This window comes from Peromyscus maniculatus, chromosome 4 (genome assembly GCF_049852395.1).
Source record: "Peromyscus maniculatus bairdii isolate BWxNUB_F1_BW_parent chromosome 4, HU_Pman_BW_mat_3.1, whole genome shotgun sequence".
NCBI classification, from domain to species: domain Eukaryota; kingdom Metazoa; phylum Chordata; class Mammalia; order Rodentia; family Cricetidae; genus Peromyscus; species Peromyscus maniculatus.
In genome coordinates, this window is record NC_134855.1 from 9442722 (window position 1) to 9458856 (window position 16135).

At 54.1% G+C, this 16135-nt stretch overlaps 1 protein-coding gene across 1 annotated transcript in view; it reads right to left on the bottom strand.

Annotated features, from left to right (window-relative positions):
* The window catches only part of Prrx2 (paired related homeobox 2), a 37856-nt gene extending 25565 nt beyond the window's left edge, over positions 1-12291 (bottom strand). Inside the window, exon 1 of the mRNA XM_016001867.3 lies at positions 11957-12291. Within this exon, the coding sequence (XP_015857353.2) occupies positions 11957-12200 (244 nt within the window). The 5' untranslated portion in view covers positions 12201-12291. The remainder of the gene's footprint in view (positions 1-11956) is intronic.
* Between the last annotated feature and the right edge of the window lie 3844 nt (positions 12292-16135).

Sequence of the window (16135 nt, forward strand, 5' to 3'; positions counted from 1 at the left end):
ACCCAAGTGTGCGGGCCCCCAAGGCCTGTCCTAGTGGGACATGTGCACGAGCATGTGTGCATGCATGTTCTAGATGTAATGTGAGGGCTGATGCAGCTCCGAGGACACACATCTTATCCACAGATCTGGAAACAGCAATTAATCTCTAATTTGAATTTTTAACCTCAAACACCACATTATAAAAATAGTTGTGTTGTATTTTAGGGATGCCATTTGTCATGAAATTAGCTATGGTTACATGGATGCCACGGAGAATAAAGCACCATGCCTCTGTCTGCATGGGAGCATCGAGCAGGGCCAGCCCCAGCCAAGCAAGGGGTTCCCGTACAATGGTGCTGTCCCTTCTGAGGGGACCCCCGGGTCACAGGGCAAGCTAGTCAGGGATCCAGGGAATGTGCCCTGTGGGGTGGGGGCCCTGGACTGGGAAGTTAGGTACCAGCAAAGCCACCAAGCAGATCTTGGTGCCTGGGAGCCGCTCACCCACCCACACATCATGTCTGCCCCTTCTCAGAGCATCAGAAAGAGGGAACTGGAGTACAAGCCGGTGTGTTTCTGACACCTGCTGGTGTGAGGCAGGCAACAGAAGGTCTCCTGGCGCCTCTGAGTGTCCCTAATGTGGGGGAGCGGTGTCGCCCTCTCTGCAGATGAGGAACGTGGATGTCAGCGCAGGGGCCAGGGCACGGTTTGTGAGTAGCTCCTCCCAGGAGACTCAGGGCAACTGAGCCACAGCCGCTGTTTCCACATCAGACCTTCGTTAATTGTGAGATCCCATGGGGGTTTGGTTCCCACACTCCAGACACCCGCAAATGTGGGGAAGTGTCCCCAATGCACATACATCAAAAATGGAAAATCTTTTCTCTATTCTCTCTCGCAGCACCAAGGGTGGAACTCGGCCTTGGCCTCCACCATGCTGGGAAGGGCTCTCGGCCTCCACCATGCTGGGAAGGGCTCTCTCTACCACTGAGCTACACTCCCAACCTTTTTTCTTCGTTTTTATTTTGATACGAGGTCTCATAAAGTGGCCTACACAAACCTTGAACTCGAAATCCTCCTGCCTCAGCCTCTAGAGTAGCTTCCACTACAGGCCAGCACCACCAGCCATGGCTCTAACAATGGCCGCTCTTTTGTTTTTGTTTTTGTTCCTTTTTTTTTTTTTTTTTTTTTCCCTCGACACAGGGTTTCTCTGTATAGTTTTGCACCTTTCCTGGAACTCGCTTTGTAGACCAGGCTGGGCTTGAACTCACAGAGATCCGCCTGCCTCTGCCTTTCGAGTGCTGGGATTAAAGGCGTGCGCCACCACCGCCCGGCACAATGGCCACTCTTGAAGGAAACATTCTTGGAACATCCCCTGCCTCTCAGTCCTGCTTCTGAGACAGTCAGGTGCCCTCCCCAACCCGAAGCCTCTACATCTCTCTTCCCTCCCCCAGCACCCTCCCGACCCCTCTCTTCTTACCTCACTCCAGCTCTAGGTCCCTTCTGAGATCTACCTCCTCCAGAGACCTCCCTCAAGTGTCCCTGCTGGCGGTAGCCAGGCAGCTTCGTCACCCCAGGACCCAGCCTGGGCTTGGCATGAGTGAGACACACAAGATAGGCAAGGAACAAGGGAACGGTTACAGGACACTGCCCTCACTTCCGGTGCCTCGACACAGCAACTAGACCCCTCTAGAGCCACCCCCAGCAACAGCTCTATTTAAACAATGAACCTGCTTTCAGCTGCCATCAGATCTGGGCCTTTTCTTTTTTCCATTTCCGATGAAACCAGAGTAGCAGTTTTTACTTCTTGTCTCCTGTAATTTCCCACTTAGAGTTCTGACACTCTCCTGCCTGGGTTGTGGTGCCCAGGAAACCAGCTCTGCGGGAGACGCTGGCCCCCCAATTAAAACAGAAGGTCTCAGGAAACTCACTACCCCCTTCCTCCAGCACTGCAGGACCCCAGCCCCAGCCAGGCCCAGCTGGGGGCCTCGTGAGTCTCCTGGAAGCAGATTCTTGCTGGGAAGGGGGCAGATAGAAATCCAACCCTGACAGGCTGGGGCAGCATCCAGAGAGGACATCGTAGCAACCTGGCCATCTGCAGCCATGCACAGAGTGGCATGGCCTCTGAAGTCCCTAGGGAACGATGCAGAAGTCACTGTGGCCCCCTGAGCTGTGAGGTGGGGACAAAGCTCCACCTCACCTCGGCTGCCAGGTGTAGAATGTGGAAGGCCACACTGCCCCCCTGCTGGGCTCCAAGCCCTCAAGGGCAAAATATGGCCAGGTCACCGGTGTATGCCAACAAGGTGCCTGTGTACAGAATGAATAAAAGACCAAATAAATGAACATCACCTAGCTTTCTTTTTTATTTTATTTATTTATAGTTTACGTATGAATGTGAATGCTCTGCATGTACACCTGCACACCAGAAGAGGGCATCAGATCCTATTATGGACAGTTGTGAGCCACCATGTGGTTGCTGGGAATTGAACTCAGGACCTCTGGAAGAGCAGTCAGTTCTCTTAACCGATGAGCTATCTCTCCAGCCCCTACCTAGCTTTCCTTTCTTTTCTTTTTCTTTTTCTTTTTTTCGAGACAGGGTTTCTCTGTGTAGTTTTGGAGGCTTTCCTGGAACTCACTTTGGAGACCAGGCTGGCCTCGAACTCACAGAGATCCACCTGGCTCTGCCTCCTGAGTGCTGGGATTAAAGGCGTGCGCCTCCACCGCACGGCCTACCTAGCTTTCTTAAATGAGAGGGCAGACACAGTGTGGAATCACTGTCTCTCAGGATGGCATAGCATCCTTTGTGTGGCTTGGTCATGAGGGGAAGTGAAGCAAGGTGCCAGTATGTAGCCAGTGCTGGCATGTTGCTCCGCGCTTTCCCCCTTGGTGTGGGAACAGGCCTTCCTTCTCCACATTTGAGCTGTGGGACTCAGACTTATGATTCTGGAGGGTACGTGGCCTCCTGGCCCCGTCTTCAATAATGTGTGCAGCAATGGCCCTCTCTAGCTGCTGAGGACCAGAGTTGGTGGTGGAGGGAGATTTTGAAGGGCAGGAGATTCACTCTCCTCTAGCTCCGAAGACTAGGCTGACCCTGTGTGTGCAGGGGCAGCAGGAAGTCCTCTGAGCAATGCAGCAGTATCACCCTGCTGGCCCAGGGCCTGGCCAGGACTCCAAACAGGATCTCCGATTGCTAGCGCTTTGAACCTGTATCACCCCTAAATGTCAGGGCTTCGGTGTCTGCCACCCAGTGACACCGCCTGCTTGCACACAGACCCTCAGGTTACAAATCCTTATCGGTGAGAAGGGAGAGCGAATGCCTAGGCCCGAAAGATACAAAGAAAAGGGGCAGCTTGGCCCCACGGGTGTGGGATAAGGCCAGCCCGGGGTGCCCTAACCTGTACCCTGCACGCTGGGTGCCCACTGGCTAGACCAACCACCCGAGCGCCCATCTTGAGAACATTAGGGCTGCTGTGAACAGATGTTTTCTGTTACGTGTTATTTGTTAGTCTAATGAAAGGAGGTGCGCTGGCTTTCAAGACCTCGCTGGTCTGCGGGGTTTTATGTGGGAAGCCTTCGCAGAGATCTGGCGGCGGCGGCGGCGGCAGGGAGGCTGCAAGGCCCCTGCCAGGCGCGCCCGCCCCGCGGCTCTGCTTTGATTGCGAGGTTTGCAGCCATCCGAGTGGTAATTCCAGCCCTGGTTAAATGTCATTTTTAATAACGCCGTCCCTGGCACGTGAATGGCTGCGCCCAAGGCAAGAAGGGAGGCTGGCATGGGGGAAGAGTCGTGGGGAGGACTGACAGGGAGGACTGACAGGGAGGAAGGGTTGAGGGGCGGATGAAGAAAATCTGGAAAGGAATGGCTATCCCATTGGGTACCGTGTATACTCATGCCCAGGGGACCCCTCCCTCGGGAGAGCCACAGGGGGAGTGATGGGCAGGACAAGGGAGGGTAGCAGAGAAGAGGGCCTCAGGATGACGGAACCAGAGCGACAGAACCCAGCTCACGTGGTCCCTGGCCACGTGACCCCACACCTGGAGGTGGTAGAGGGGTCAGGACACTGGGGGTGGGGATCCGTCCAGGACTCAGCCGCATCACAAGCTTTATCTCAACCTCTCAGGATGCCTTGGGCTGGCACGGGGCAGGTGCGTGGGCAGTGCAAACCCAGCGGGTGGATGAAAGCAGCCGACCCCTCTAGACCTTGGGGCCCCCTCTCCCGCAGCCGCCCTTCCAGACCCTTCAGCTTCGTGTTTTCACGGCACCCTACGCAACTGCTCCATCACCAAGAGGGTGGTCTCTCAGTCAGGAAAAGGAAGTGACAAGATGCAGTTGGCCCTGGATGATCAGTCATTAGCAGGCTATCAAATTCGTCTGGGGGCTGGGGCTGTATCTCAATTGGTGGGGTGCTCTGCCTCGATGCGCAAAGCCCTGGGTTCAAACCACAGCAGGAACCCCAGAGTTGGGTGGTAGAAGCAGAAACGTGAGTAAGCATTCAAAGTTGTCCCTGGTTATATAATGACTTCTAGTCCAGCCTGGGCTAATGAGACTGTGGCCCTAAAAAACTGAATCAAACTAAAATAAACACAAAATCTTGCAGGGAGGGGACTTTCACATGCAGGAGCCTGGGGACTCTGGTTCCCCAGAGTCTGTAAATACACTTATCCAGCTTCCCAGGTAAGTCCTTGGAAGCTCATCAAATATAGCCAGAGACAGACAATCCAGCCAGCTTCTTCCACACACAGGGCGCAGAGCCCAGGCTCAGAGGCAGTGGCTGGGTCACACCGAGGAACACTGATTTTCTGACCCTGCCAGAGGCCCCTGTTACATATTCTTGGGCAGCGATGTCATGGAGATGACATGCTCTTACCTGCCACATCTTGAGCTACTGAGGGGTTTGTTCTGCTCTGGGGTCGGAGGGAGCAGTGTCCCTCTGTGGAAGCTTCCAGACCACCCGGTCCCTGAGCCTGCTGCTCCTCTTTGAAGACTGCCTCCTAGGCTTCTGCTCAGCTCCTGCCCCGCTCAGCCTTTCAGGCCCCCCTTTCCTGTACCCTCCCACTGACCCACCACCAAAGACTAAAGATGGCCTGGCTGCCCGTCCCACACACAGGCAAGCAGAATCCATCTTAAAGAAGGCCCCAAGCTAATCTCTTCCAGAGAGCGCTTCATTTTTAGGGCACAATAAAAAATATCATTACCCGTGGAGGGCCCCATGTGGATGGCGTCCTGTCATCACCACCCGCCCCTCCCGAGAGTCAGTCAGGGAACAAACAGATGTGGTAGGAACCCAAGCTCGGGCAAGCAGGACACCGGTGTTTCCAGATCTCAGAGGAGACGAGAGAAGCAAGCCGTGGTCGTGGCCCAGGGGTTTCTCTGCTGTGCTTGGTAGACCAGTCAGCCATGGAGGCCGTGGCCTAACTTGACAAGCCTGGCCCTTCTCCGATGATCACTGGGTGCTGATGGTGCTCAGTCTGTGGCCCTGACCACATTAAGAGCATATGGAGACATGCCCACTCCCAAGTTCTCTCTGAACAGGAAGGCTCACAGCTCTCTCCTACTCAGCACCTCATAAGGGCACTTAACCCTGGGCCCATGTAGTCAGGTAGCTCTGCCACTCTCGGGGGCCTGAGCCAGCCTCATCCAAAAAGCCTGGTAGGATTATCTGGGCCAGCTGGAGCCTCACATGCCCACACCAGGTGGGGTCTGTGTGCCACTCTGTGGCTGTGAGTCCAGGACAGCCAGCCCACCATGTGGTCCCCAAATGTTAGCAGGTGACGACGTTCTCACCCCCAAACTACAAAAGCGAAAAATGGGGAGGCAGTTAGTGATTTTTTGTTAGCTGGGAACTTTCTCTACGGCAAGTGAAAGGCTCATCCCCAGATGGAAGGACGGCACTTGAGACGGACAGCCGCTGGGAGTCAGTCGCTTCTTGGCACACACTCCATCTGCTCTATGCCAGCTCCAGTGCTTGGCAGAGCAGGTCCGAAGGGCCTGAGGCTGAAGGACTGGATCTGTGGGCAGGCGGAAGACCGGACGGGAAGGGGGAGCTGGGGAGGGGCCTCCTGTCACACCCCTGCACGGAAACCCTCAACAGCTGTCTGGGGTCTGTGTCTGGAGATGGGTGTTGGGAAGGGAAGAGACAGCAGGCCCCCCACTTTCCCATCCCTAAACTCCCCTAAAGCTGGACAAGCTGCCACTCTCTCTCATGCCCAGGTCTCATCGCTGGACGTGTTCATTCTCTCCCTCCCCGACTGCCTCACGGCCCCGAGTGTACCCCCACCTGTCAGTGGGTGTGAGGCAGCCTTGGTCCTGTCACCTCAGTTATTTCCAAGGCTGCAAGGTGATTTGGGACAGACACACCCAGGGTGGAATCCCAGGTAGGACTAATGTGACCAACGCTGTTACACAGATGGTCTTCTCTGAGCCTCAGTTTTCCTCTTTATAAAATGGGTATAATCGACAGACCCGTGTCACAGGGCTGAGGTGCCGTCCTAGCCACTCTCTACCTGCCTCATGCCACCTTCAGCTCCTCTCCACACACTCCTGCTTGCCTCCCTCTCAACCCCCCAAAGAGGTGGCAGCCAGAATCTGCCCCCGTTTGGATGCAGGGTCTCATAGAGCCCAGGCCGACCTTGAACTCACTATGCAGCTAAGAGTGACCTTGAACTGCTGACCCTCCTGCATTCTCTCCCTCTGGCTAGGGTTACGGGTGTGCACCCAACTCGGTTCTGTGTGGGGACAGGATTTAATGTGGGCCTTGTGCATGCTAATCAGGCGCTCTACTCACTAAGTTACAAGCCCCGGCACCCCGGGATCCCTTCCCTAGGGCGTTTTCGGGAATACACCAGCTCCCCTTAACCTCAAGACTGCCTCCACCCAGGGTCAGCCCCAGTTCTTTGGAATGGCGGCATCAGAGTTCTGCCTGGTACTCCTAACATCACACCCCTGCTCGGGACAAGCCAGCAGACATCCATCTTTTTTTTTTTTTTTTTTTTTTTGGTTTTTCGAGAGAGGGTTTCTCTGTGTAGCCTTGGTTGTCCTGGATCTCCCTCTGTAGACCAGGCTGGTCTTGAACTCACAGAGACCCACCTGTCTCTGCCTCCTAAATGCTGAGATTAAAGGTGTGCACCACCGCCTGGCTGACATCCATCCTTTCTATCCAAGTGCTCAGAAACTCCATCATGCACACAGGGTCCTACCCAAAACCCTCCTCCCCGTCAGTCCTCCAGTCCCCCACCTCCTCACCCCCTCTGCTCCCAAGCCCCATAGTCAGTCTCCCTCACATCCAGAGAGCTCTTGCTCCCAGCTTCTCCCACCCACATACTGGCCTAGACTTGGGAGTCCCAGTGCCAACCTGACATCCTGTCCCAGCTTCGAGACCTGGGGCAGGGTGTTCCACATCTCTGGACCTTCAAATTATGAAAACCATAATCCCTGTAAATCCTTTGAGGAGCTTTCTGGAAACTCTGTATTGAACACCTACCATGTGTCACACAACTGCTTAGGACTCGTCCCACTCCCATAAGGAACATCCCATGTTCCCATTCTACAGATGACAGCCTGGCAAGATGGCGCAGTGGGTTCGAGTGCTTGTTTAGAAACCTGACAACCGGGGCTGGAGAGATGGCTCATCGGTTAAGAGCACTGACTGCTCTTCCAGAGGTCCTGAGTTCAGTTCCCAGCAACCACATGGTGGCTCACAACTATCTGTAATGAGATCAGGTGCCCTCTTCTGGCCTGCAGGCAGAACACTGTATACATCTAAATAAAGAAGAATAAATTGCCGGGCGGTGGTGGCGCATGCCTGTAATCCCAGCACTTGGGAGGCAGAGGCAGGTGGATCTCTGTGAGTTCGAGGCCAGCCTGGTCTATAGAGCTAGGCCAGGACAGGCTCCAAAGCTACAGAGAAACCCTGTCTCAAAATACCAAAAAAAAAAAAAAAAAAAAAAAAAAAAAAGAAAGAAAGAAAGAAACCCGACAGCCATAGCTCCATGTCCAGACTGGTTTGATGTCCATACATTCCTAGAACCCACAGTGAAAACCCACAGTGAAAGGAAAGGGGAGCTCCAACTCTAAAGTTGCCCTCTGACCACACACACACACACACACACACACACACACACACACACACACACTTTTTAAAATACTAATCATGAATTAGCACATGACCTAATAATTCCGTGTGGAGAAGCATAACTCAAAGAATTCAAGGAAGAGACCTTTGAAGTTGTACCCATGCTCACAGAAGCACTACCCGTAATCACTGTCCACTAGTAAATGAAATGACAGATGAAATACGGGACATCCACACAGTGGAACACCATTCAGCCTTGACGGGGAAAGGCGTTTGAACACATGGCGCATGGATGAACTCCATGCTTTCTACACGAAATAAGCCAGACACAAAGGGACAAACACTGGAGGGACCTCCCATGGTCAGGTTCACAGAAAAGAAGGTAAAATGGGGACTGTGGGGAGCCAGATGCAGCGGAAGGGACCTTTGCAATACAAGGGCGTTGCTGGACTGAGCACTCACGAATGGGCCGTGGTAAATCCCGAACTAACCATGTGTTATCACAGCAACAATCAACTGAGGGTAGGGCACGGTATATGCCGTGTGGGCAAGAGGATCAGGAGTTCAAGGCTAGTCTCAGCTATGTAGCAAGCTTGAGGCCAGCCTGGGCAACATGAGACAGTCTTAGGAAGCCAAAAATAAAAATGAAATGAAACCTGATAGATTGAAAGTCTACCAATCTCTGAAACCCAACGATGCCTCAGGACTTCCAGTTGGCCCTCTGGTCCTGTTTAGCAATGGGGTCCCCCACCCAACCTAGACCCACCCCAATTACCAGCTACCACTCAGCTTACAAGGGCCCCAGCTCCCCCAGACCTCCTCAGATTCCAGGTGTCCCATCACCCAAAATCTACACACATGAACCTCTTGAGGTCCACTTAGTCTCCCTGGAAACCCAGCATCCTGTGCTTCTCCAAGCAGGTACCAGCCCTGAGCAGGGCCCAGCCTGCCCTGACTCAGGCCTCTCTGCCTAGCTCCTGGGGCCATGTTTATTTTCTCAGCGTGTCCATGGCCTGGTTTCCGCCTTGCCCACAGGAAGGGAATGCTTTCAAGAAACTCGAGGTTATTAATGTGGTTTCTTTTGTTGTATGCCATCGCAAAGGCAGAGAACGAGGGTTTATTTTCCTAACGTGCTTGGCATAGCTCAGCATTTGATTCCGGAGGAACTCGAGACCCTGGTTTGTTCTGAGTCACTAGTGAAGCCGCAGCCTGCGAAGCCAGTTCTGGGGGGAGCAAGAGCTTGCAACATCATTGGCAGACATGGGCTGGATCTACCGGTGGCTTTTAAAAAACAAAACAAAAGGATTTTAGTCTGTTGTTTGGTTGATTCGTTTGGCTCGGTTTTTTTAATTGGCAGGATGAAACCAGGGGCTCTCACTCATTTGTCCCCCAATGACTGTACTTTTCTATTGGGGGCATCCCCACTCTGCAGAAGCCCCAGGAAGATTGGCTTTCGAGAGTATCTGTGCCCTGGAGGTGGCAAGGGCCCAGGGTTGCAGAGTTCACAGCACAGCCTATGACCCACATGTGCTGCCCTGGGGGTGACTCTGGTACCCAAGGTCTGTCTGCTTTCCTTCCTCCCTCCCTCCCTTCCTCCCTCCTTCCTGTGTTGGGGATGGAACCAGGGCCTTGTGCACACTGGGCCTCTAAGCTCCTCCCTCAACTGGTACCCTCTTTTCACCGGTTCGAGCAGGGGCTGAGTGATTTTGTGAGCCTGGCCTTGGATCTCCCACCTGACTCCACATGCAGCACGTCCTGTGTCCTCAGAAAGCCCAGTGTGCAAGAAGCTGCACCCCAAGAAAAGCCTGGCAGTTCTCACAGATGTCCAGGATGCCGGGTGCCAGATCCTGAGGCTCCAGGGGACCCCACTACTCACCCAGCTGCCAATGGCACCATCTGGGCACTCACACCCTAGCTGACACTTGCAATCTGGGATTCCCCAGGGGGAAAACATCCATCTGGGGACCTTGTAGGCCAGTGGTTCTCAACCTTCCTAACACTGTGACCCCCCCCACACCATAAAATTATTTTGTTGCTACTTCATAACTTTTGCTGCTGTTATGAATTGTAATGTAAATACTCTTTGGAGATTAGCCTCTGTTGTAGGCTACATGACAAAGAAATCAGACCTTGTACCGTCTGTCCCCTACCAGGGCCGGCACCTCCGTCCTCCTCCATCAGAACGCCAGTGTTCTCTCTTTCGTCTTCCTCTGCCAATCCCTTCCTTCTTCCCCATCACCTTGATTTTATTTTCCCTCTGTCCTGCCCCACAGCCTCAGTCACCAAGGTGAAACCAGAGAACACTGGGCACATCACACCTCACTTTACCTCTGGCCGGAACTGGCCCCTTTCCCTCCATTTCGCCATCAAGGATCTACAGCTGGCTCCCTGGGCTGTCAGCTCCCTCATCATCCATCACCCAACACCCGAGGGAGGAGGGCAGCCAGGCCCCTGCAAATGGTGGGAAGTGGTCACCAGCATGGAGGGCAGAGGCCTCCCCGGGGGTGAGGAGCATGCATGACTGCCCGCCCGGGAATGCCGCAGTGGATGTTATCAGATGGTGTTCTGTGGATGTCCCAGGACACACATGCTCCCAGCCGAGGTTTCAGACAGTGCCACTGTCCTCTCTCTTGTCTGAAAGCAGAGGCTCCCAGCCTGCCTGAGTACCCCTCCGACCCTGAGACGAGTACAGGAAGTGGAGTGTTTAGGGTGGGTGGGAAGGTGGCAGGATACCAAGTCCTCTTTGGTCACACACTGTTTGGGGATCTAGTCAGGTGTCTCAGCACATCCAGCAGGACAGGAAAGTCTCAGAGGTAGGGGACAGAGGTGGGAGCCTCAGACACCCCTCCCCAGCACCTAGGTGATTTTGACTCTGGCCATCCCCCCCTGCCCTGCTCCTCACCAAAACTGTCCACACTGGGACTTTTGTATCATTAGAATCCTTCACGCCTCGTCTCCCCTCCGCCAAGCCTATCCCCACATCTTTATTTCCCACCAACTTCTCCCTCTTTTTTGAAAAGCTGAGCTGAGGATTCTACAATCCTGTGTGATGTGGTGTGTGTGTGTGTGTGTGTGTGTGTGTGTGTGTGTGTGTGTGTGTGTGTTGGGGGGGGGCTATTTGGGTGGACTGTTTGTTTTTAAAGCCCTTTCCAGATGACCTTTAATCTTTGCAGGGGATGCAGGCCTAACCGAGAGCTCCTCCCCCCGGAACCGAAGGGTGTGGTTGTGCAGGCATGCCCACCCCACAAACCCTAAGACCTGTCTTAGCTAGAAGGGGCTGAGCCGAGTTTGACTTAGTGGCTTGGCCCTCCCACAGCCTCAGTTTCCCCAACACCAGCTTCTGAGGGCAGGTGGGTATGGGATGCAAGGGTGGCCAGCTTTCCTAAAGTCACAAGACGGTAAGCGGATCTGGTCTCCTCCTGGTCTCCTCCCGAAGGAGAGGCTTTGGAGACAACAGCAGCTCACCACTGAGCAGTACGTTCTGGAACTATGGCTCCCGCTGTGGACAAGCCAGTTCTCCAGTGCCCACCGCAGGGATCCCGCAGCTAGTGGGTTCCTGTAGCCGGGGTCCACAGCCACAGTCTTGCAAATTGTGTGTCCCACACCCCAGTTCTACAACCGGGGTCCTGCAGCTCAAAGATCCTGTAAGCCACGGGTCTCTGTAGCTGGGATCTCGCCGCTGGGGTGGGGGGCTAGGGGTCCCAGCATCCGCGGATCCCACAGCCATAGTCTCATAAGCCAAAGATCCCGCAGCCAACGAGTCCCTCCGCCCTGTCGGGAGAGTCCCGCAGCCCAGGGATCCCGCAGCCTGTGAGCCCCACAGCCCGAGGTTCTCAGTGAAGGGATCCCAGCAAGCCCTAGTCCCGCAGCCCAAGTCCCGCCGCCCCGGCCCGGTTCCCACGCCGCACACTCACCGTCCTGCGGCGCCGCCTCGCTGCCGCTGCTGCCCCCGGACGGCTCGCGCGCCGCTCCCTCCCGCGCCTCGGGCCCCGCCACCGGCCCCGCAGCCCTGCGCCCGGCCGCCGCCACCTCCTCCAGGTCCAGAAGGTGGCTCACCGAGAAGTTCTTGCGGGCCTGGGCGCAGTCGCCGGGTGCGGGCGGGGGCCCCGGGCCGGGCGCCGGCGGGTCCAGGGCGAAGGCGGCGGCCGTGCTGTCCATGCCCCGGCCGCGCCTCTGCCGGCCGCCGCCGCCTCCCGCTGCTCGCCGCGCCGGCGCTCAAGTCCGTCGGTTGGGGACGCGAACTTTCTGCCCTCCCCTACGGGCGGGCGGGCCGCTCGCTAGCCAGCGGCCCGGGCCACACGCCCCTTCTCGGGGCGGACCTCGCCCCCGGCTCCCCTCCCCGCGTCCTGCGCCGTCCGGCGGGAGGCGGGGCCAGGACGGGGTCCTCGGACTCCCAGACGTAGTTTAGGACGGCCAAGTCCCGTGGGGGGTGTCTCTTTAAATTCCCCCAACCAGGGTCCCCAGAGGTGATGGGTGGGAAATCCGTCTCTTTACGTTGTATATCGGGTGGGTGTGGGGGGCACTCTAAGAAAGTTGACGGATCCCCTCCCCTCCAGTCCACTTCTCTTTAGACAGGGTCTCATATATTCCAGATTAGCTTTAAATTTGTTACGTAGCCAAGACCGGCCTTGAGCGCTTCCCAGCTTCTGCTTCATTGTCCCCACCCTAATGGAAAGAATCCGAGGTTTTTGAGGACCACCCTGTTCCCTCCACGCTGAAAGGAAGGTTCTGGGATGGAGGCCAATGCCATTTCTCTCATCTCCCAGTGGGTGACACTTCTGTGCCGGTCCCCAGCATTCCCCTTAAGGAAAACAAAGCTGGGAGGGGTGGGTGAGCCTCCCTCCTGGGGGGCACAAAGGAGAGACTCATCAAGGGTGACAGATGAGAGGTGGGGGTGGAGGGGTAGGGGCAGACAGGTCTGTCTTTCCACTTTCTCAAGAAAGCCCAGGAAAATGGCACTGAGGAGAAGAATGGAGACTCTCAGATCACCAGATACTTCAAGTCCTACCCCAAGACTGTCTTGCCCTTCTGTACCCTTGCCACCACCAGAGAGGCATCAAAGAGAACCCACCAGGAGATCTTGGGGGCAGCAGCAGGAAACCCTCCCGAGACCCACCCACGTGGCACCCTGGGTCTCTGCCCAGGGATTCGGGGAGAATGTTGGAAAGGATCTGAGGGACGATCTAGCTTCCATTCTTTGTATGGCAGATGGGGAAGGGGAAGCAGGAGGGCTCGGTCTCCTTCTAGAGCTTGGGAGAAGCACTGAAATTACTTGTCCAAGCTGTTGTGGGGCCCAGAGCCTGGATGTGCCATGTTAGGGTCTGAAGGGACGGACGCGGTGGCCACAGTGGCATCCTTCACCCACTCATGTAGTCATTATTCTGAGCACGTGGAGCAGTGATGCCCTACGTCAGTACGCTATAGTGATGCTCTGGCGCCAGCCTCCTGTGTTCAGATGCAGGGAGGCAGCGCTTGGACTCGGGGCCAGCAGGTTAGCCCCACGTTTCCTCCACTGCCAAATAAACTATGGAGAGGAGTGAGGAGTGGAAACGAGAGCGAGGAGGTGGCTTGGTTGGTAGAAACGCTTGCTGTGCAAGCGCGACCATTCAAAACCCACGTCAGAGCCGGGCGTGGTGGCGCACGCCTTTAATCCCAGCACTCGGGAGGCAGAGGCAGGCGGATCTCTGTGAGTTCGAGGCCAGCCTGGGCTACCAAGTGAGCTCCAGGAAAGGCGCAAAGCTACACAGAGAAACCCTGTCTCGAAAAAAAAAAAAAAAAAAAAACCAAAACCCACGTCAGGCCCGATTACAGCAGCGCCTGCCATCCCAGGCCTCCTACAGCAAGACAGGGGCAGAGAGCTGGGGAAAGATGGCTCCGTAGTTAAGAGTGCTTCCTGCTCTTACAGGGGACAACAGCGGTTTGTGTTGGGCAGCTAACAACTACTTGTAATTCCAGTTCCAGGCGGATTCAACTCCACTACTTATCCACAGGCACCAGCACTCACATGCACTTACCCATGGAAGACACACAGACATACACGTAATTAAAACATGAACTTTTTCTTTCTTTCTTTCTTTTTTTCTTTTTCTTTTTTTTTCTTTTCTTTTCTTTTCTTTTCTTTTCTTTTTTTTTTTTTTTTTTTTTTTTTTTTTTTTTTTTTTTGTGTGTGTGTGTGTGTGTGTGTGTGTGTGTGTGTGTGTGTGTTTTAAGACAGGGTTTCTCTGTGTAGCTTTGGAGCCTTTCCTGGAACTCATTCTGTAGCCCAGGCTGGCCTTGAACTCACAGAGATCTACCTGGCTGTGCCTCCCAATTAAAGGCTTACGCCATCGCCACCTGGTTCACTAACTCTTTTTTAAAAAGATTAAAAAGAAATAAAAATGTGGAAAGTAGAGATGGGAGAATCCCAGAACCTCTTGGGCCAGCTAGCCTGGTGTATACTGCTGTAGAGAGGCCAAGCCTCAAATCAAGCCGAAGGCAAAAATCCACCATCATTGTCCTCTGATCTGTGCGTGGTGCCATACACATGCCTGCATTCACACACACACACACACACACTTACACACTTGCAGATCAATTTTAACACTGATTTGAGGGAGCTGGAGAGATGGCTCGGCCATTAAGAGCACTCACTGATCTTCCAGAAGACCTGGGTTCGGTTCCCAGCACCCACATGGCAGCTCACAACTGTCTGTGGCTCCAGTTTCCAGGTGCTTGATGCTTCTTCTCACACCCAGGCACACAGACGAACATGTAAAACTAAATAAATAAATTTAAAAAATAGGCTAATACGTGTATGACACCTGGCACCTAATAAGCAATAAGGGTTCATGGTATTTCCATTAATAGTTTGAGACAGGGCCTCTCTATGGACCCCTGGCTGTCCTGGAATTCACTATGTAGACTAAGCTGGACAGGAACTCTCAGAGATTACCGCCTTGCCTCCTGAATGTAAGGACCAAAGGTGTGCGCCACCACACTCAACTAAGGCTGCTTTGCTTTGTTTGGTGCCGTTCTGGGATGGAGCGCGGGGATTTGCAAGCACTGGGCAGGGGGCACACCTCTGAGCTGATTCACTAGCCCAGCAATGACTATTTCTGGAACATCTGCTCTGAGCAGTCAGCCAAGCTGGTGCTTTTATCTTGGACCCTGGAGCTTGGAGGCATGGATTCGGCTGAGCTCAGCACTGTCGCCTAGTTGTGTGGCCTTAAGGAAGTCATTCCTTCATCCTCCCAAGAAACCGTCATTCCTCCATCTCCAGCAAAATAGAGGAACTGGCAGAAGGGATCCAAATGTCACTCCTCATGCCAATCTCTGGATGAGGGCTGGGTGGAACGAGGCAGTGGAGGACAAGAGGCATGAGCTGCTGAGGCAGAGCTCAGCCCCCCAGGAGAAATCAGCCAAGGGAACACCCACAGCCTAAGAAAGGCAGGACAGAGGGATTGGCTAAGAGAATTTCCATAGTGATTGGAACAAATTCTAGATGCTAATCCAGAGGCGGTGTGAATAGATGACAGTCTCATTTCAATCAGCCCACTGGCTAGGGCCTCCCCTGGACTCCACAGGGCCGGCCGCTCTCTTGGAAGCTGGGATCTGGATCTCACCTTCAGGGTCAACGCTGACTTGCTCCCATCTAAAGCTCACATGCCCAGGAAAAGAAGTACTGTCTTCTCTTTGTATAGAAGTGATATTGAATTGCTGAGATTTCATTTTATTCATTTGATCATTTTTATATCAATTTATTTATTCTGCGTGTGCACACATACACATGGAAGTCAGAGGACCTTGACAAGTCAGTTCTCTCCTTCCACTGTGGGTTCCAGGAATGGAATTCAGGTCCAGACTTGGCAGTAGTGCCTCACCTGCTGGGCAATCTCACTAGCCCCATTACTGAGATCTCAAAAACTTAAGTTAAATGAAGAGAATTAAAATCACTATTACGTCATTCCCAAAGAGACCTGACACATAACAGTCAACTCCTAGTGCTTTAAATCTTTACTGTGTATTTTTAGATTTTCTTACTCTATGTATATGGATGTTTTGCTTGCATTTATGTATGAATGTGCCTGGTGCCACTGGAGGCCAGGAGAGAGTAT